This window comes from Rhinolophus sinicus, chromosome 8 (genome assembly GCF_057876585.1).
Source record: "Rhinolophus sinicus isolate RSI-liver-muscle chromosome 8, RSI-T2T, whole genome shotgun sequence".
NCBI classification, from domain to species: Eukaryota; Metazoa; Chordata; class Mammalia; order Chiroptera; family Rhinolophidae; genus Rhinolophus; species Rhinolophus sinicus.
In genome coordinates this window covers 40,579,000-40,597,632 of record NC_142508.1, presented here as the reverse complement: position 1 = coordinate 40,597,632, position 18,633 = coordinate 40,579,000, and the positions used below count along the sequence as shown (strand labels likewise).

Here is an 18,633-nt window from a genome sequence, read left to right as displayed (position 1 = left end):
AAGGGCGCGAGGCCACCTCCGCCCCGAGACTAGGCTTCTGCACGCCTCGGTCTCCAGGGTCTTCTGAAGGCCCCCCCACTCCCCGTGTCTGCCTGCGCTCCGCCCCTCGGAATTCCCAGCTCCGCAGGGGGGCGGGTCTGGCGCGGAGAAGGGGCGGGGAGAACGGGCTAGAAAGTTTGCTTCAACTTTTCTAGAGTGTCTGTCCCTAGAACGGATGCGCGTGGCCCGCGCAGGCGCAGTGGTAGGAGGATGGCTGCGCGCGCGGCCGGCCCAGCCCCCCCTTCTTCCCGGTGCTCGGGTGGCACCGCTAGGCCACAGCTGGACAAGGGGCGGTGCCTCCTGGTGGCCTACTCGCCTGATGCTATTGGTCGGATGCCGGAGGCACGCCCTTAAGTTTCCACCCCTATCCCTGACTCGTCAGCTTAGCCTCCCGCTAGCTCCCCGCCGAGGCCATTGGCCGCCTCCACTCGCCTTCTGATTGGCCCACTGAGCAACCCTTTCCCGCAACGCAAACAGCAGATACTGCGGAGTTCAGAGCTTGGACAGACGAGAGGGCCTTTTATTTGCGAGGGTCGGGGGTGGGGTCCTAGGTGGGGAGAGACAATAAATACCAAGGAATGTCGGGGTCTCAGTGCATCCAAAACGTGGACTATTGTAATGGGGTCCTGGAGACTGTCAGTGGGTCGGAGGACAGGTCAATAAATACCCAAACCGCCGAGGCGGGAGGAGCCAGCTGTGGCTCTGAGAGCAGCACACGTGAAGAAGGCGCGGGAAGCCCCGAAAAAGCGGGGCTGGCAAAAGCGAACGGTTCCCGAGAGCGGGCGGGGCTTGCGCTAGACGTTCTCCACGGGAAGAGAACGTTCCCCGGAGAGCAGGGCCTCATGCACAAGGATTTGTGGTTTTCGAGCCGATGTGGGTAGTTATGCGTGGAAGGTGAAAAACGGAACATGAGCTCTGGCCCTGCTGCCTTCTCTAGATTGTAGTTTGCTCCTCCACGTCGCAACCTCAGCCGGGCCAGTCCGGAGAAAGTGGCCCGCGATTCCCCCAGCAGCAGTATTCCAAGCTGCAAGCCCAACTCTTTCCTCCCCGGCCGCCAGGGGGCGAGCCCGGATCACAAGGCTGGAGCTGGGGCAGACACCCACGCTTGGAGTGGTCTGGACGGGAGGCGGTGGGAGTGGCTTTTGGGCCGAGCCCGGGCCACCCAACCCTCCAGTGGGCCCGAGTGGAGGACAAGCTGGGCTTTTAGGGTTCAGGGGGCGAAGGCGGTTCCTGGGTGGCGCCAGACCGGGGTGAGATGGCCTGCGCCGGCCACCAACCCAGCGCAGCCCAGGGCGGCGGCACCAGCCAGAGCAACGGTGAACAGGAGCAGGGAACGCGCCTCCGATAGGCCAAGCCTAGGGACCTGCGGGCGAAACGGCAGGATCAGCACCAGCGACACGGGCTCTGATTGGTTCCTGGGGTTCGCCCCGCCTACGCTCATAGGTGGGTCCACAATACTCCTTGCACCCGCCCCGCCCCTGACAGCACGGGCGGCTGTGGTTGGTCGGCTTGCAAGCCTCGAGTTTGGCCCGAACTCATTATTGGCTGCTTCCTAGCAGCCTGTGTTGATTGGCTGCCCGAGCACCCTTCCTCCCCACTCCTGTCAAGCCCCGCAGATGCACAGCTAAGCCGAGCGGCTTCGGGTGCTTGGAGCGAGGCGGGGGCGTGTCGGCGGCTGCGGGGGCGGCGGGCGGGTGTGAGCAGCCGGACGTACCCTGGCAGGGAGCAGCAGGTGGCGGCGGTGCATGGGGCTTGGCCCCACCAGCGAGCACTGGCCCAGAGCCACGGGCGGGGGGCCATCTAGCTGAAGAGAGAAGGGACAGGTGACCCGATCGGAGCCCAACCCAACCCAGCCAGCCGCCTCGGCAGGGGTGTGAGAGACAGCAAGGGGAGCCGAGGTCGGGGAGGGAATCGAGGGAGATTGCGGGCGAGATTTGGCGAGAAGCCTGAACGGTGGGAGATTTGGTACATGTGGGGCTGAATGGAGGGTGTCTGCCACCTGGAACCCCAAAGAGGTAGGGTAAACCCTAAATCTGGACCAGAGGATGGGGTCTGCAGAGGGGGCAGCAAGCTTGACATAGGGGAAAAATAGGGGTCTTACATGGGAAGGTGGATCCGTGGCCCGGGGACTGGGGACCCCCGTGACAGCTGGAAGGAGAAGAGAGAGGCGTGGGCGCGTGGAGTGACGGAGGGGGGGTGGCGCGGCGTGCCCCAGCCTGGGCCCCTTACCCTCCCCCAGGTGTCCGGGCTAACCTCCCCTGGCGCCCTCGGGAACGGGGGCAACTGAGGAACTCACCAGCTGCTCCTTCCGCCTGAAGCCCCTCCATCTGCTCTTGCAGCTGCCGAATATGCTCCTCCAAGTTTCGGTTCCTGGCCTCGGCCTCACGGAGTTGACTGAGGGGAGGTAAGGACCATGAGCCCTTCGGGATCTTGGAGAGAGTCTGCTAAAGGTAGCGACAGGCCCCTGTGCCCCGACCCCGACCTGGCAAAGTTCTGGTTAGCCGTGCGGATGGCCTCCAGCTCTCGGCTCAGGCTCTGTCGGGTAAGCACCTCTTCCTCCAGGGCCTCCTGGAGCTCCTGCAAGGTCACCTCAGCTGCCACAGCCGCTGGGATGGCTGCTGGAACCGCCACTGGAATTGCTGCTTCAGCCTGCATATGGGAACCCAGCTTAGGGCTGCCTGTGGCTCCTGGAGCACTCCAGACCGGCATAGATTCCAAGCCTGGGATCCTCTCTTGTCCTCTACTTGCCTATTCCTACATCTTTTTGGAATCCCCACAGCTCCTGCAATGACCCAAGCACCCAGGCCCTGCCCTGATCTCCAGCCTTAGTTGGCTCCCTTCTCATCCACCTTCCACACAGGAACGAAAGGGCTGTTCCTAAAATGCTCAACTCAACTTGACCATGTTGCTCCCCTGCTCAAAATTTCTGCAGCTCCTCAGTGCCCTCAGGAGAAGGCCTGCGGCACCAAAAGGCCCTGTTTGGTTTGTTTTCTGCTGGCCTCTGCAGCCTCCCCTCCCCTCACTCTCCACCTTCCTTCTGGAACAGTTTAGCCTCACCACCCTCCTTTCCCTGTTCAAAAACAAACCAGCTGGTTCCCACCTCAGGGTCTTTGCTCTGGAGGTTCTCTCTGCTAACCAATGAGTACTTTTCTTCCCATGGGCAGTCCTCCTCCTCCATGGGCAGGACTTCCCCTCACCGTTGAGAGCCCCCTCCACACACCCTCAGTGCCCTCTGATCATCTCTGACTAAAGTAACATTTGTTGTCTGTTTGTTGTCTGTTTTCCGACTTCCTGTGAATAGGCTCCCAGAGGGCTTAGCACACCATGGTACGCTCTACCCTGGAAGTCTTTGCCTTTTCTCTGGAATTCATCCCTCACGCCAACGACTCACTGTTTCCTCTGGTGGGGGCACCGTGGGTTCCAGGCTGGACACTTGCACAGGTGCCTCAGGCAATGGCTCAGCCTCCAGTTCCATGGGCATGGGGCCTGGAACCTCATTGTCCCTGGGGAGAGGAAGAGGGTGGGGGGGGGAGGGCCAGGACTCCCTGGCCTGTAGGCACAGGCCACCAGACCCAAGGACCCCATTATTTGAGGAGGGGGAGGGGCAGAGTGAAGGGAACAAACTGCCAGGTTGCAACAGGTCTCTTGGAAAGGAAAAGGCCCACCCCTGGGAGCTGCCCTCTCAGACCCATGTTCTAGGGTCTGTTCATCTCCTCCCTCTCCATGTTACCTTTGTACACCCTTAGGGCCTCAAGACAGTGAGGGGAGCCCAATGAGGGAGACTCTACCCAGCTCTGGCCACCGCCAAAGATACGGTCTTAAGACTGAGGTGTATCCCAAGAGTGTGACTCTAGACATCACCACACCCCCCTCACACCCAGCTGGTGGGAGGGGGACAAACCTTCCCTACAAATACGAAATGGCAATAAAGGTGGATGTCCTGCCCAACCTAGCAATCCCCTCAGGGAACTGTGTCTCAGGGACCTAATGCCAAGACCAACCTGTGGCTGTTTGTCCAGCCTGACTTATAACCGCGAGGACAGGGAGTCCTGACATGCCCAGTAAGGAGAATATACATAGCAGGTCAAGACCAGGTTGTAGTTCATGATAAGAAATGGTGTTTGCAGTACATTGTCCGGTAACAAAACAGATTAGAATACAGCACGTTCTCATGGTTAAATACATGCGAGCACACCTGTGACCCAGGGGCCATCACTGATGGTGGTCCTCCTTTTGCTTATCCATATTTTATAATTTACTTGTGACAAGCAATGTATTATTTGTAGAATTCATGTTTTTAAAAAGCGTTATGGTTATGTCAGTGATTCAGTGAATTAATGTTCTTTTAAGGTTGATTTAAAAATTCTAAACTTACTTTCTAAGATTCTGAGGTCCCATGACTGTGTACTAGAAGTCTAAGTGTAAGCTTGGAAAATTCTGGAAGGCCGGGTCTGTGGCTCTGAGGTTTTAAATTGAATATAAAATTTCAAGGTACTTATGGTCTGAAATTTTAAGGTCCTACAACTCTGGGCTCCTAAGAGTCCTTGGTCCCAAAACAATAAGCTTCCAAGACTGATCCTGCAATTCTAGTGGGTGCTGATGGGCCAGAAATACAGTAACCCTCTGGAGGCTGTCACCCCCAGCCCACTCCTCAAAGGCTGCACAGGGTCAGCTCTTACCTGAGGGCCATGCAGGAGTAGGAGAAGCCCACAAAAGGCAGGTGGACCCCCAGTGGCACGCCTTCCCGCATGTCCGACAGTGTCTCCTATACAAGAAAAGCACAGGTGGGAGGTGAGCACTGGTTGTTAGGGCTGGCCCCTCACCCCTTCCCAGTCTTGACTTAAACGTGGCACCCAAATCCCACCCTAATTTGGGGCCTATTTAAAGTGTCCCCTCTATCATTTTCTTTTATTGTGTCTTGCTGCTTCCCTCAGGGCACTTGTCACACTATCACTGTATACTTCTTCAGACTGTAAGTGGATGAGGGACCAGGGCTGACTTGGTTTGTGTGTGACCCAGCAGTGCCCAGCACAAGGGCACCCTGGCTGAGCAAGCATTCCAGGGTAGCCCGTGTAACATTGAGAAAGAGATGGCCTAAGGAAGGAAGATTCCTCTTTGGTGCCTTCCTGCCTTTCAGGTATCAGTTCAGATAGCCCCCTCCTCCAGGAAGCCCTCCAGGACCTTCCATGCTGAGTCAGGAGCTCTGCCTCCTGCATTCCCCCATCGCAGGCTTGATCTCTCTGGGGTGTCATTGTCTGGGGACAAGTCTGTGTACCCCATTTGTTTCCCCCACTGGACTGTGAGTCTAGGTCACTGCTGGGTTCCCAGCACTGGGTGGGCACAGAGGAGGTGCTCTGGGGAAGAAATGATTTCAGGACCCCAGGAGGTAGGCACTCTCCTAATCCCAACTTTATGGAACGATGGGGGAGCAGGGGTCGCAGGTACCTACCCCGCCCCCGCTCACCATGGCAGTGAGCCCATCTTCCACCACATCGAAGTTGCACGTGTCAGTGGCACCGTCAAAATCTGGCGTAAAGGGAGGCACGCTGTCTCGGAGACCATCCCAGTCAAGATCAAAGAAGAAAGGATGCTTCTGGAAATCACCTGCTCCATTCCGGCCCAGCCGCGTCTCCGGGGGACACAGGAGTCGCTGGATAAGGTCTCGAGCCTCCTCAGGAACCCCTGCATCAGCCAGCGGTAGAGACAGGTGCTCCTGCTCCAAGGGAGAGGGAAAGCGAGGATGTCAGTCTGGAAACACGTGCGGAGAGATCAGGGGCTCCTGAGACCCTGCTTACCTTGTAGTGCACGATCTTGCCGTAGGTCTCCGCGGTGGAGTCGGCATAGAAGGGCGTCTGCCCATAGAACATTTCATAGGCGAACACACCCAATGCCCACCAGTCACACTCGGGCCCGTAGCTGCCGGTCCCCGGCCCGCCGCCCACAGCCTGCAGGATCTCTGGGGACAAGTAGTCTGGGGTGCCCACAGCCACCAGCGACCGCACCTGAGCCAACAGAACCAGAGCTGGGCTCAGCCGACCCCGTCCAAGCCCTGGATCCACCCCCTCCTAGCCACGCCCCTGGAGCTTAATCCCACCCCCTGCCTCTTCTAACCCTGAGCCAAGCACACTTAGGCCTGGGTTGCCTCCTCCTCCTTCCCCCTCTAGTCCTGCCTCCATCCTATCTCTGCTGGCACTCCTCAGCCCCGCCCCCACACTCTGCACCTCAGGTCCCGCACCTGATCCCACCCCTCACTGGTGGCCCACGGTGGGCGGGCGCACCGCTCACCGTTCCATCTGCCTGCAACTTCAGGCACGAGCCAAAGTCAGCCAAGCGGATGTGGCCACAGCGGTCCAGAAGGATGTTGTCCGGTTTGATGTCCCTGCGCAGAGTGAAGAAAGGCGGGCAGGAGGTGTAAGTCAACCTCCTTCCCACTTTCTCACCAGGCTCCACCCCTCTAGGCAGCACCGCCTCAAGCCCCACCCTTAGGGACCCGGCTCTCCAATTCCCAAGCCTCCAGGTCCTGCCCTCACGCTTCACCTCCTAGGGTTCGCCCTTCGTGGATTCTACAGTTCTGAACCCAACTCCTCAGGTTCTGTCTCCAGTGGGACACAACCAGCAAGGTCTCTTTCCAGGCCCCGCCCCTCTGGGCTCTAACCTTCTAGGAACCCTTCTGGGGTCCAATCTTTACTGTCCCTCTCCCGGCCCCGCCCGTCAGGCCGTGCGGTACCCACCTGTGCACATAGCCCAGTCGGTGCACTGAGTCTATGGCCATGACAATCTCGGCCAGGTAGAAGCGCGCCATCTCGGCCGGGATCCGCTCCCCAAACTTGCTCAGCAGCGTCAGCAGGTCCCCGCCCACGTAGTACTCCATGACCAGGTACTGGGAGGGGGCGTGTCATGGGGAGTCGGTAGCCCCCCTAGATGCCTATTGCTGATAGCCTGTGACAAAGGCTCCCAGAGACGCCCCATCCCTGGGCAGAAACCCGGCAGCCCCAGCACCGAGAGAGCCCCAGAGATCTCCCAAGCCAAATCTGAGAAACCCACCAAAACACCCCCCAACTCTCTCAGGATGTCACTGGGCAGAGATTCACTTCTACATTCCCCCCCTACACACACACACACACACACACACACACACACAGAGGGAAAAAGAACCCAGAGACCTCCCAATGCCCAGAGTGTAGAGCCCAGATACCGCCCGCCCAGTGACCCATACAGACTCTACAGAGCTCTCCCATTCCAGGTAAGAATCCCCTGGCGGCGGCTGCTTTACAGAGCCCCGCAGAATCAGCCCAGGAAAAGGGCGGTGATGGACATCAACCATCCTGAGAAAAAAAGCCCGTTCCTACCACACACAGACTCCCACGGGATGTGTGGAGGTCCCCCACCCTAGAACTTCCTCTCCCTGCCCCCACCTCGTTAATTGACAGCCTCGGGGGTGGGGGTCCGTCCTTCTAGTCACCCGGCCTGGGGCTCACCAGATAGTTCTCGTCCTGGAAGGCGAAATGTAGCTGTGTGATCCAGCGCCGGTCCCCGTTCACTAACACATCCCTCTCTTCGCGGAAGCATGACACCTGCGAGGCAACCGGAGGAGCTGAAGTGGTTGGGGAGTGTGGGGGGAGGATCCTCAGCGCCCTGTACATCCAGGCCTGCGCCTCACCTCTCCTCTCTTCAGCATGTCCCACTTATTCATGATCTTCATGGCGTACACCTGGCCAGTCTGCTTCATCTTTACCACCGCTACCTGAAGGTTGAAACGGGGTGACTTGGGTAGAGGTGGCGGAGGAGCAAACAGGCTGGCTCAGACGGCACTCCACCCTAAACCCCGCCCACCAGCCACATCACGCCCACTGGCCTCAAGTCCCGCCCCCATCCCCTGCTGGTCTCCGGTTCTAAACTCATTCATCAATTTCTAAGGCCCCGCCCCAAACTCCTGCCTCCCTCCCAAGGCACGGAAAGTTGAGGCTCCCGCCAAGCGGAGCAACCACCACAGCTCAGGGCTCACCTCACTGAACGCCCCGCGTCCGATCACCTTCAGAATCTCGAAATCTTCCCTCTGCAGACGGACCTCCTTAAGCCTTGTCGCGATGGGCTCCACTGGGGGGCGGGGGGCGACGAGAACTGAGGGTCACTGGGACTGACACTGGAGACAGGAGAAGTCCCACCCTCTGGCCCTCAGTCTCCCTGCCCCTCGTTCTGTCCTGGGTCTCTCGGTCTCTCTCTTTCTCTGTCCCTCAGTTTCAATGTCCCCTTCCCTCTGCCTCTCCCTTTAGGACTGTCTGCTTCCCAAGGGCTTCCCACACTCTGTGTGAGGTTTTGTGGCTGCAAAGCAGCCCTCCTACAGAGAAAGGTGGGGTGCCTGGGAACCCCTTTTTTGAACAAGGCATTGGGCCAGAGGGATTTGTGGGAGCAGGATGATGGGGAGGAAGGCAAGTCTGCAGAAGGGAGGCCCTAAAGAATGCAGGAAGAATAGGCCCAGTGCTCTCTGGGCTTCAGGCCCCCACCCCAACTCAGAGTGATGGGGAAAACCCAGCCCACTCCAGGCTTCTCTCAGTCCAGTCTGGAACATGCAGTTTTATCCAGTTCCTCTAGGTTCAGAGTCAGGTGGCTCTTGGACCACACTTTGGGAAACACTGGATTTGGGGGCAGAGGGCCAAGAGAACTAGGAGAGAGTGACCGCATCTGGGCTCCAGGCCGGTTCAAGTGTTCTCAAAGTCCTCTCTCTCAACTCCAGGAGGAGCACTCTATTATTATCCCTTATTTACAGATGGGGACTCCAGGCTCAGACAGGTGAAGTTATTTGTCCAAGGTCTTACAGCTAAGAATGTTAAACAGAGCAGGTTGGGAATAGGGAGCCTGGGGGTGGAGGCAGGAGACTCAGGGACACAGAAAGGGAGACCTGGACCCCCTGGGGGTAGAAGCCTCTGGGGACCTCGGCAGCAGGGTGGAGAGAGGGATGGGTGCGAGTAGGAATGAGGGGTGAGACAGTGGGTTATGGAGGGCAGAGAGGGGCCCCCATGGGGTTCGGGGAAAGTGGACCGTCAGGGAAGAACCAGCCAGGGCCCAGGACGGGGGAGGGAGGAGAGAGCCAAGACATTGAGCCCTTTTAAGGCAGCGGGAACCCAGGCCCCCTCCCCCGCCCTGGCAGTCCACAGGGGAGGGGCCGTAGGATGCTGCTCGGGCCACAAAAGGAGTGCTCCTCAGGGGTGAGCCAGACCCCTGCCCCCACTTCAGTCTCAGTTTACCCTGCCAGCCAAACTTCATCCTCTGCAAAAGGGGGACTAAGAGAGTTGCTAAGGGCTGGGGATAAGGTTTTTCCAGAGGCTGAGTGGCCTGGCCCTTGACCTCCACCTTCCTATCTTGAAAATGGGAGGGGGATGGACAGGAACAGGGCCTGGGTCCCAAAGAGATGGACACAAGACAAGAGGGAGCAGGACAAGGCAGAAAGAGAAAACAGAGGGATGGAGAGAACTAGGGACACACAGAACCTCAGGACCAAGAGCAAGTCACTGAGGGACAGATCAGTGGCGGTACAGTGGCAGGGGGTCACGGAGAAACTCGAGTGAGTCTGTCCTGGGCCAGGAGAGCATGCGAGCAGACAACACAGGAGGCTGAGGTTGTAGCATCTTCCCTCTGGGCCTGTCTCCAGGGAAAGACCTGGCAAGAGGGGGCTTTGTGGGAGAGCTGGAAAGCTGGAGGTCATGAACTAGAGTGCAAGGACCTGGGCAGCTGGAGGGGAGTTTAGGCTGGCACGTGCAGACTAGGAGGGACCAAGACCAATGGGGGAGGGGTCCTTCATCCAAGGGGTGCAGGGGGTGCTGGGTGGTGCCTGTCTGCAGAGCTGGTTCTCCCCCAGGGCCTGCCTGAGTCACTGCACCCTCCCTGCCTGGGCACCTGTTGGGGCAGCTGAAGAGGCTGGCGCCGAACACCTGCCTGCCGACCGCACCCCTGGCAGCTGCCCCATCCTATCCCTTCTGCTAGCCCATGTTCTGGGAAGCCAGGGTTGAGGCCAAAGGGCCCATTTTGGTGTGTGGGGGTTCTAGGAGATAGGGCTCCCAGCATGTCCCTAGGCCTAGACTCGGGGAAGGGGATGCAGCAGAGGCCATGAGACTTCCCAGCCCAGCCTACCATGGCTCCCAAATCATGGTTCTGAGTCATGGCTGCCCGGGACTCTGCTGACCCCACTGTGCCTGGCCAAGGTGGCACAAAGGTAGGGGCATGTCACCCCAGGACCCAGGTCCAAGCTCTGGGCCCCTGAATGATCTCTCCCCATAACTATCCTGACACCCCAAGAGCCACCCCTGCACCCAACCCCATCTCCTGCCTCTGCCCTGCCCCCACCCTCCCAATGTGGGGGAGCCCATGCCAGCAGGCACTCACCCCACTGCAAGAAGTCGGCCACGTACTTGTCCTGGGCCAGGTCGGAGGCGCCCAGCTCCTGGTGGACGCCCAGGAGAAGGTCGAGCAGGGGCTCCAGCCCCAGGAAGCCGGGGTCCAGCACCAGCTGCTGGAGCCGCCTCAGCCGCACCTCGGCTGACATGTCGGGCAGGCAACACCATGGCCCCTCCAGGGGCTCGGGGTCCTCTGTCACGGGGCCTGGCAGCCCCTGTCCAGGCCCTGGGGCCCTGGCCGCATGTCGGCCTGTCCCTGGCTGTCCCCTGGGCCTCTCTGGCCACTTCTCTCTGCTGGCTGCAAAGGCCTCCTCCCCTCTCCCCTCCCCTTGGCCGGCCCCCTCCCTGCCTTAACCCCTGATAAGCCAGGCCCCCCAGAACACTTCCGTGAGATGAAGGGGGTGGAGAATCTCAACACTCAATACACACCCAGCCCATAAAAAGGCGGAGCACAAAGGAATGCTACAGGTGTGACAGAGGCCAAACATGAGCCCTCCCATTCCCCCAGAGGGGGCCTACTGAGGTCCAGAGTTACCTGGTAACACCCCTCCCAAGCCCTGGAGTTGGGGGGAGGAGAAAGGGGTGAGGCCTGGGAAGGGGGACAGGAGGCCAGGGCAGCTTTGTGGGTGACTCAGCCCCAGATTCAGACTTTGGGCCAGTTTAAATTTAGCCTTCAGGCCCTCTGCTTTACACTGACTTTTTTTTGGCAGGAGGTGGGGAAGGGGTGGTGAAAGAATCGGGAAGGGAGGCCCTCAGGAGCCAGGACCGGGGGTGATCCGCTGGCCAAAGCCTGGGGGAGGCAAAGGAGCCCCCAAAATAGCTCCTTGGCCCCTGGCATGAAGCCACATTCCTGCCCAGGCTAGGATTAGAAACAGAAACATTTCGGGGGGTGAAGGGCGGAACGGGAGAGCCAGCCAGGAGGGATTTCGTTGTCCTTTCCAGGACGGACAGTTCTCCGGGAGGAAGCCATGGTCTCTGGCAGGCTAGGCGAGCCAGGCCCTGAGGCAGCAGGAGACCTGTGCTCAAGGCCATTCACTCTAGGCCTTGGGAGCTGCCTGTGGGACCCCACCTAGGACGACCCTGTCATTTCTGATTTGGATAGCTTGGGCATTTTCAAACTCTGCAAACTCCCGATGAGGACTTTGAAGAGGGTGTCCCTCCTCCTGCCTTCGTTTTTCCTGTTATTAAAAGGGGACGGGAGGGGTGAGGGTGGTGGGGGCTGCAGGGCCTGGCTGCTCCCTGGTGAAAGTGGATTGATCTAGCAACGCAGCGCAAGCACACACACACTTCCTCCACACTGCCACTGAAGGAAGAGACACTACACTGTGAAAACAGGGAACTTTAGTATAAATAAGAGGTGCTGGGGGATAGGGAGGGCCCCAAGGGGCTTCCATAACTTAACACTCTTCAAAAGCACAAACAACAGCAAGGGGGGCAGGGCCAAGGGAGGGGTAGTAGGCTACCCCTGCCCTGCCCACGGATGAGGGGCACATGGCAGAGCTGGGGCTCTTGTGAATGGGGAGCTTCTTGCCTCCCTGGAGTGACCAGTCACATGCTGGGGACAGGGATGAAGCTAACACTGATGTTTCAGAGGAAGGGTCATTGTACTTGGCAGTGGGTGGGGACAAGGCTGAGGCCACACAGGCCACTACATCCCCCCAGGGTCTGGGCCAGTCTGGGGACCCTCTGCCCCCCAAATTTGTGCATGATGGGGGACCGGAGCAGTCCATCCGTCATGGTTAGTCTTGTTAATCCGTTGATCCGTGAGGTCAGCAGGGAGTTATGGCTAGGAGCGGGGGGTGGGGGTGGGGGACCCCGACATCCATGGCTTCACACCACTGTGCCGCTTGGGGAATTGCCTGCTTGAGAGGAGATGCCCTGGGGAAGATGAGAAGGGAGATAGGAGGGGTTAGAGACCATGTGGAGCTCCAGCCAGCCCAGAGCCCCAGGCTGCTGTCACCTGGCCTTGCCCTTCAGTCCAGCCCAGACCCTCCCCCACCCTCCAGAGGCCGCTGCCCTAGGCTTAGAAACTTACATCTCCGCTAGCTTCCTTGTCTCAGCAGGCGGCACTTTTATACAATAATTAAAATACTCAGGTGATCCTGAGCGGAGGGGACAGGGTAGAGGAGGAGGTGGGGAGAAGGGAAACTGGGGTCCCCTTCTGACTGAGGGGGTGTCCTGAGATTCTGGGGTGGGGATAGAACTCAGGGACAGTCCTACCTCTACCACTGACTTGCTGGGTGACCTGGGCCAACTTCCTTCCCCTGCCTGGGCCTCGGTCTCGTCTGTGAACTAGGGAGACAGAGGGGTCTCCTTCAGGACTTGCCAGATTCCCCAAACCCCAATGCCCCACTTCTGAGGCTCTGAGACTGGGCTGTAAGTTCTAGGGATACAGGACCTTATGATTCCAAAACCGCTCTTCTGAGGAACTAACCCATGGCTGTCAGACCTGTCATCCTGCGCACCCGAGACCAGACCCCGAGGAGCTCAGACATGAGCCCAGCGCGCCAAGGTTACAAGGTGCCCGGCCTGTGCTCCACCTCCTGGGGTTTTCCTGAACCCCAAGGCCACCCCAGGAGCTGGACACATCCCTACCCATCCATCCATCTTTGAGCTTCCCTGTCCTAAGTGGAGACTAGGGACTTGCCCGAAGTTACACAGGGAGCAGAGCAGGACTGGACCCTGAGCCTGGGATTCCACAGTCCGTGCCTCCAGCAGTGGTCTCAGACCCCAACAGCCCAGACCCAGGCTGGAAGCTGGGCCCAAGGCTCAGTCTTGCCCATAGAGCCTGACCATCAATATCCAAAAAGATTTATTTAAAAAAAATAGTGTTTTCCATAGAAATACAGATCCAGCTTCAAGTAACAAGTGTTAAGACCTGGCCGTGCTGGGCTCCTTCATAGCCTGGCTCACTCCCAGCTGTCTCTTCCACCTAACCCGCTCTGCTTATTGTCACCAAGGGTTCTGGAGCCTGTCACTCTAAGATCTGAGACCCTAAGATTTCCATGGCTTCCCCTCATCCCACAGGGCTAGAGGCTGTGACAGTGACAAAGTCCTCTGCCAATACCCGCCTCTTCCTGGGTCCCAGGCTGGCTGGAGTGGCTGACTCACCGCCTTGCCCGGCCGGGCCCAGGTGCAGATGAGGCCCTCCTGGCAGGCGGTGATGATGCAGTCCTCCAGGAACAGGAGGACCGTTAGCCGCTCCTGGGCGATCTTCTTGCACACCAGGGGCTCGAGCAGCGGCACCTCATGGATGCGTGGGCACAGCGCTGTGCCCAGCACCTTGGCTGGGTCCAGCCGGCTGCGGGGCGTGGGGCCACTGGGCTTGTCCCCGCTGCCGCTACTCCCGCCGCCCCCCCGGCTGATGTTGCCCAGGCTGTGGTAGCGCTTGTGCTCCTTCTCGGCGCCCCGGTCTCGCCGCTCCTGCAGCGTGAGTGTGGCGAAGCGGCCGATGCTGAATGGCGTGCCGGGCTCTGTCACCGCGCCTGGGCCACCCGCCTTGCCACTGCCCGCCGGGTGAGGAAGGCTGTTAGAGCGGGACAGCGAGCGTGGCAGGGGCCCGGGGCCTGGCTCGCCACCCCGAGAACTGCTGGCGACAGGTGGTGTGGTGCCAGGCGTGCTGGGGAGTGTGCGGGTGCGAGCCAAGGGTGGGTGTGGGTAAAGCACATCTTCGGTGAGGTCCCACAGGCAGAACTGCGTGTCCTGGCCAGCGGAGCCAAAGCGGTAGGTGATGGAGCCAGCCTTGGGCATCGGCGACAGCGGGGCTCCCCCTCCCGAGCCTGGGCCCGTGGCCTCTGGCTCCTCCTCCTCCTCCTCCTCCTCACCACTTGGTTCCCCGTCACCACTGGCGGCTGCCGCCTCCTCAGCCCTCGTGGTGTAAGGGTCAAAGGCCACAGCATTGACCCAGGACTTGTGGCCGTGGCCACGGGCCACCACGCGGCCCTCAGTGAAGGACCACACGGTGACCAGGTCATCCTCACCACCTGTCACGACGTAGCGCCCATCGGGGCTCCAGCACACGCAGAGCAGGCCCCCAAAGTAGCTCTTCATGAGCCCCCGCAGGAGCATGGAGTCGAAATGGAAGACGCGCAGGCAGCCGTCCTGGCTGACACAGGCCAGATGCCGGCCATCGGGCGAGAATGCGAACTCGTTGAGGGGCCCCTCGCCCACCGCCCACTTGGCCAGTGGGTTGCGGGGCGCCTTGCTCTTGGCAGCGTAGACGGCGAAGCCCTCGCCCTGCTTCAGCAGGCTGTACTGGGGCGGTGCTGAGGCACATGGGTGGCTGACGTTGTACAGGTACAGGTGGCCGCTGGCGTGTGATGCCAGGAACAGGCTCTCCGACTCAGGCAGCCACTTCAGATATGTCACCTTGGTCTTGTCGATCAGTCGCTGCCAACGGAGACCGTGGGGGTTGGGAGAAGGCAATAGGCCCCTGGCAAGCTTCCTCCCCAACCTGGTTCCCCAGGAGGCCATCAGACATGGCCCATACCTCCTGGGAGAGAGGCCCCCGCCCAGGGAAACTGACAGGCATGGGAACGCAGAGGGGGAAGGGCTACCTATGAGGTGGCCACGGGAGTCTGTGGAGCCTACATGTCCAATCTTGGAAGAACTGTCTGCTAGTTGTTTAATGCCCCCCACTGTCTTTACGCCAGGCTTAAGGCAACAAACTGATTCACAGGACATCAGCTCCTCCAAGGAAGGGACCTTTGTCTATTTGGTTCACTGTTCTAGCCGCAGAGCAGAGCTGTCCACAGGAGGCGCCTGCGAAGTATTTCCTGGACACGTGAGTGACAACCCCATCCTGCCCGCTGCTCATCTGTGCTCCTGTTCTCACAACTCACACCCAATTTTTCAACTGTGTAGAGAACCTAACCTCGGCTCACCCCCCCACCGGAGCCCAACCACCCTAGTCCCATTGCCATCTATCCTGCAATGGCCTAACTGGCCACCAGGCCACCACTACCCGTGTCCATTGTCTACACAGATGCAGAGCTGCGGTTAAAATGTGAGTCGGCTTCTGGCGCCCGTCTCCTGACCACCACAGCAGCCTTTCTCAACGAGGGCCCTGGACAGAACTAAGCCCCAGCGCCCTTAGGCACCCACTGTAAGAATGAACTCACTTCCCCAAGTATCTAAGTTGCTTCTCATTCTTGGGAGAATTTAGAAAATAATCAGATCAAACCATTTCTGTGTCTATGGCTCAGGTGAACCTGGGGAAGAAACTCTAAAAGCCCAAGTCTTTTCCACGCCTTCCAGACCTACATGACCTGGCCCTTCCCAGTGATTTCGCAGAACTCACCTACCAGTCTCCCACTCAGTAACTGCTCTAGCCACATGTCCTTCTTTGGGGCTTTTGTCCTAGCTGTCCCCTCTTCTCAGAATGTCCTTCCTCTGATAATTCTCCTTGCTTCCTTCAAGTCTTCATTTCAGTGCCATAGCCCACAGAGGCCCTTCCTGACCACCCTATTCACACCTCACCAAGCACTCCCCATCCCCCCTCCTTGCTGGATTTTTCTCCACAGCACTCTGCACCTTCTGACATACAACATACTTCACTTATTTGCTAACTGTCTGTCTCCCCAGCGGGATGAAAGCTCCACAAAGGCGGGCCCTCTGTTTTGTTCAGAGAGGAGACATCCCCAGTGCTGAGAACATGCCTGGCACAGAACGAATGCTCAGTAAATATTCTGTAAATGCATGAGCTAGGATATTTTGAATCCATTCACTGTTCCACTCACTCCCTTCTTCCATTCATGCATTCTGTATAGATGGAACACCACCTCTGAACAGAGAAAGAGACACAGGACAAGAGTAGTCCCTGCCCATGGAAAAAGCCACTTGCTGGCATTTCCTCTTATGCCAAGTCCACCCAAGACTGAGCAATCTCCACACATGATTTTACAACAGTCCTCAGTGACGTAGGGGTGAGAATTCCATTTTGCAAAGAAGGGAAACTGAGGCTCAGGAAGGCACCATCACCTTCTCAATGTCATACTGTGAGTAAATGGTACAGCAAAGATTTGAGTCCAATGCCAACAGGGCCCAGAATTTGAAGAGCAGAGGCTCTGGCTTCAAACAAGTCCCAACCCATGACCAGCCTCCATTCTCTAATCTGCAAAATGGGGACCACAATCCCTAACCCATTGGTTGATGAAAACTCCAAGAGTAACGTTCAGCATACAGCTAACACAGAACAGGGCCTGGGCACAGTAGGTGCTAGTGTCATAATTAGCTGCTGTCACACTAGCTGTTTGTCACCCATCCCACATAGCTGTCAGTCCATCCCCCTACTCTCTCTTATCCTGTCCCCCTCAGGTGTACACTGCTCCCCAGGGAGCTGCAGTCTCATGGCAAACAGCGCGTGGGTGGGTGGGAAGGAGGCCCCAAATCACCTCTTCATTGAATAGCTTGCTGGTGTCCTTCTTGATGAGATCCAGGTACTGTACCTGGCCAGCTGAGAACCCCACCAGCAGGGAGATGGTCTCTGTGGCAGCAGTGAACTGGTTGAAGTCATGGCAGGTGGGCTGGGTGCCCTTATAGATCCGCTTGTCAATTGGCTTGTTGAGGTCAATCGACTTGAGTGGTAGGAGAAAAGGAATTAATGGCTTCTACCACTGAGAGGAAGGAAGAGGGTGTTGAGGTCGGGGGGAAACCACTAAGAGGAAGCAGGGTTAAATCCCTGAGGGAAGTGGGTAGGTGGATGGGTGAGTAGAGGGGGTGGGGAGGCGACCACAAATAGGAAGGGGGACCCAAATCTCAGACAGTGTAGAGAAAAAACAGGCAGAAAGGGTTCCCCCCTCCGATCCCCTGGCGTAAGACCACAGCGCCTCCCCAAAGTTGGACTCCTCCACAGCTTCGGGGTTCAGGGTCCCCATAGTCCCTGAGCTGATTCCTTTCTAGTCCTGCTCTGTAACCTCAGCAATTCCTCTGGGTCTTAGCACCACAATATCCCAAGCCCCCCAGAAAGCAAGGTCACCCAAATCCCCAGGACTCTAAAGCCCAATGTCTCAAGATTCCCTTCACTTGGGAGTCCCTAAATTTCAGGACCCCCATCACAGTCCAGGGGCCCATTAAACCTCATGGTCCCCCACATTATCTCTTCTGGGCTCTCAGGATCCCCATCACTTCTGGGTATCACCATAAACTCCAGGGGTCTCATCCCCTCTGGCACCTACATCACTATAGAGACACCTGAATATGTCCGCTGTGGGCTCTCATCACCTCCAGACCTCCCATCAGCTCAGAGATTCTTATTTCCTCCAAGATCCTCATTACCTCCATAACCTGTTTTCTCTGGGATTACCTCTGAGCCCCCCCCCATCACTTCCGAATCCTGACCTCTCGCTGCCCAAGTCTCAAGGCCGCCCCCCCAACACCTTCAGACTGCAATACCCCTAGGTTCTGCATCACCTCAGGATCCCCCATCCCCTACGGAATGCCTGCCACCCAACCGGGAAGGAGCCACATCTGCAGTTCCCCATCACCCCAGAATACTCATCACCCCAGAACTCCCATGCATAACTGGGGGATCCTTCATGACCTCAAGGTTCCCAATCTGCTCCAGGATGCCCAGCACCCGGGGGCCTCCGCTCCCCTTTTATAATCCGGCACTGCCTCCAAGAACCCTTGCCCGCAGGGTGTCCGTCATATCTAAGATGACTATCTCAGGGCCCCACAATTCGGGGACGCTCCTATCATTTCTGGGATCACCTAGGGACCCCATCCTTCCAGCACCCAGGGCCCCGGGATGCAGGCCGCTCACCCGTTGGCTCCCGCGGCGGCAGCAGCCCGGGTAGAAATAGAGCTCGCGGCCCAAGTTGAAGCAGACGCGGTCTCCTCCGGCCCCCAGCCCCGCGGGCGTGGCGGGCGGCTCCCCGGCCCCGTCGGGCTCCCCGAGACGCACGAGGCTGAGGCGCACGGCGGGCAGCGCGGGCCCGGGACCTGCGGGCGGCGGGGACGACGCGGGGCCCGCGGCGCCGGGGCCGGAGGCAGGGCCCGGCGGGGGCTGCGGCGGCTGGGGCGGCGCCGGGGTCTGGGCGGAAGCCGGACCCGACCTGCGAGCGGCGCCATCACCGGGGAGCAGCTTGTAGAAGCCCTCGCGGGTGCGGAACTGAGACTTGATCTCCGCGCAGTCTCCCATGGCGGCGCCGGGGCCCGAGCCGCCCTCCGCGCCGCCCGCCGCCATCTTGGGCGCCCCCCCGGG

The 18,633-nt window shown here is 58.9% G+C and overlaps 2 protein-coding genes and 1 long non-coding RNA gene across 31 annotated transcripts; 1 reads left to right on the top strand and 2 right to left on the bottom strand.

The window, feature by feature from the left end:
- Positions 1–538: 538 nt before the first annotated feature.
- DMPK (DM1 protein kinase) lies at positions 539–11,602 on the bottom strand. 28 transcript variants are annotated; one of them, XM_074314126.2, is made up of 16 exons: positions 10,420–10,733; positions 8,045–8,136; positions 7,700–7,783; positions 7,518–7,613; positions 6,771–6,919; positions 6,325–6,418; positions 5,835–6,041; positions 5,644–5,752; positions 5,489–5,565; positions 4,719–4,804; positions 3,431–3,542; positions 2,522–2,688; positions 2,336–2,433; positions 2,141–2,187; positions 1,754–1,843; positions 539–1,402 (listed from the first exon to the last, which is right to left on the bottom strand). In XM_074314126.2, exons 1-16 carry the CDS (start codon positions 10,577–10,579, stop codon positions 1,250–1,252), a joined length of 1,821 nt encoding a protein of 606 aa, XP_074170227.2. In that variant the 5' UTR covers positions 10,580–10,733; the 3' UTR covers positions 539–1,249. The 28 variants fall into 28 exon arrangements, with proteins under 28 accessions (XP_074170227.2, XP_074170226.1, XP_074170228.2 ...); XM_074314125.2 differs by having other exon boundaries at positions 1,754–1,839; XM_074314127.2 differs by having other exon boundaries at positions 5,504–5,565.
- On the top strand, positions 1,343–2,675 carry LOC109459940 (uncharacterized). Its single transcript, XR_002139462.3, has 3 exons — positions 1,343–1,482; positions 2,379–2,443; positions 2,602–2,675. It is a non-coding gene; the product is annotated as an uncharacterized LOC109459940 (long non-coding RNA).
- A 151-nt stretch (positions 11,603–11,753) lies between the features above and the next one.
- DMWD (DM1 locus, WD repeat containing) lies at positions 11,754–18,615 on the bottom strand. 2 transcript variants are annotated; one of them, XM_019754805.3, is made up of 5 exons: positions 18,193–18,615; positions 16,823–17,005; positions 13,542–14,819; positions 12,651–12,722; positions 11,754–12,308 (listed from the first exon to the last, which is right to left on the bottom strand). In XM_019754805.3, the coding sequence occupies exons 1-5, from the start codon at positions 18,613–18,615 to the stop codon at positions 12,261–12,263; spliced, it is 2,004 nt and encodes a 667-aa protein (XP_019610364.3). In that variant the 3' UTR covers positions 11,754–12,260. The 2 variants fall into 2 exon arrangements, with proteins under 2 accessions (XP_019610364.3, XP_074170234.2); XM_074314133.2 differs by lacking the exon at positions 12,651–12,722.
- Between the last annotated feature and the right edge of the window lie 18 nt (positions 18,616–18,633).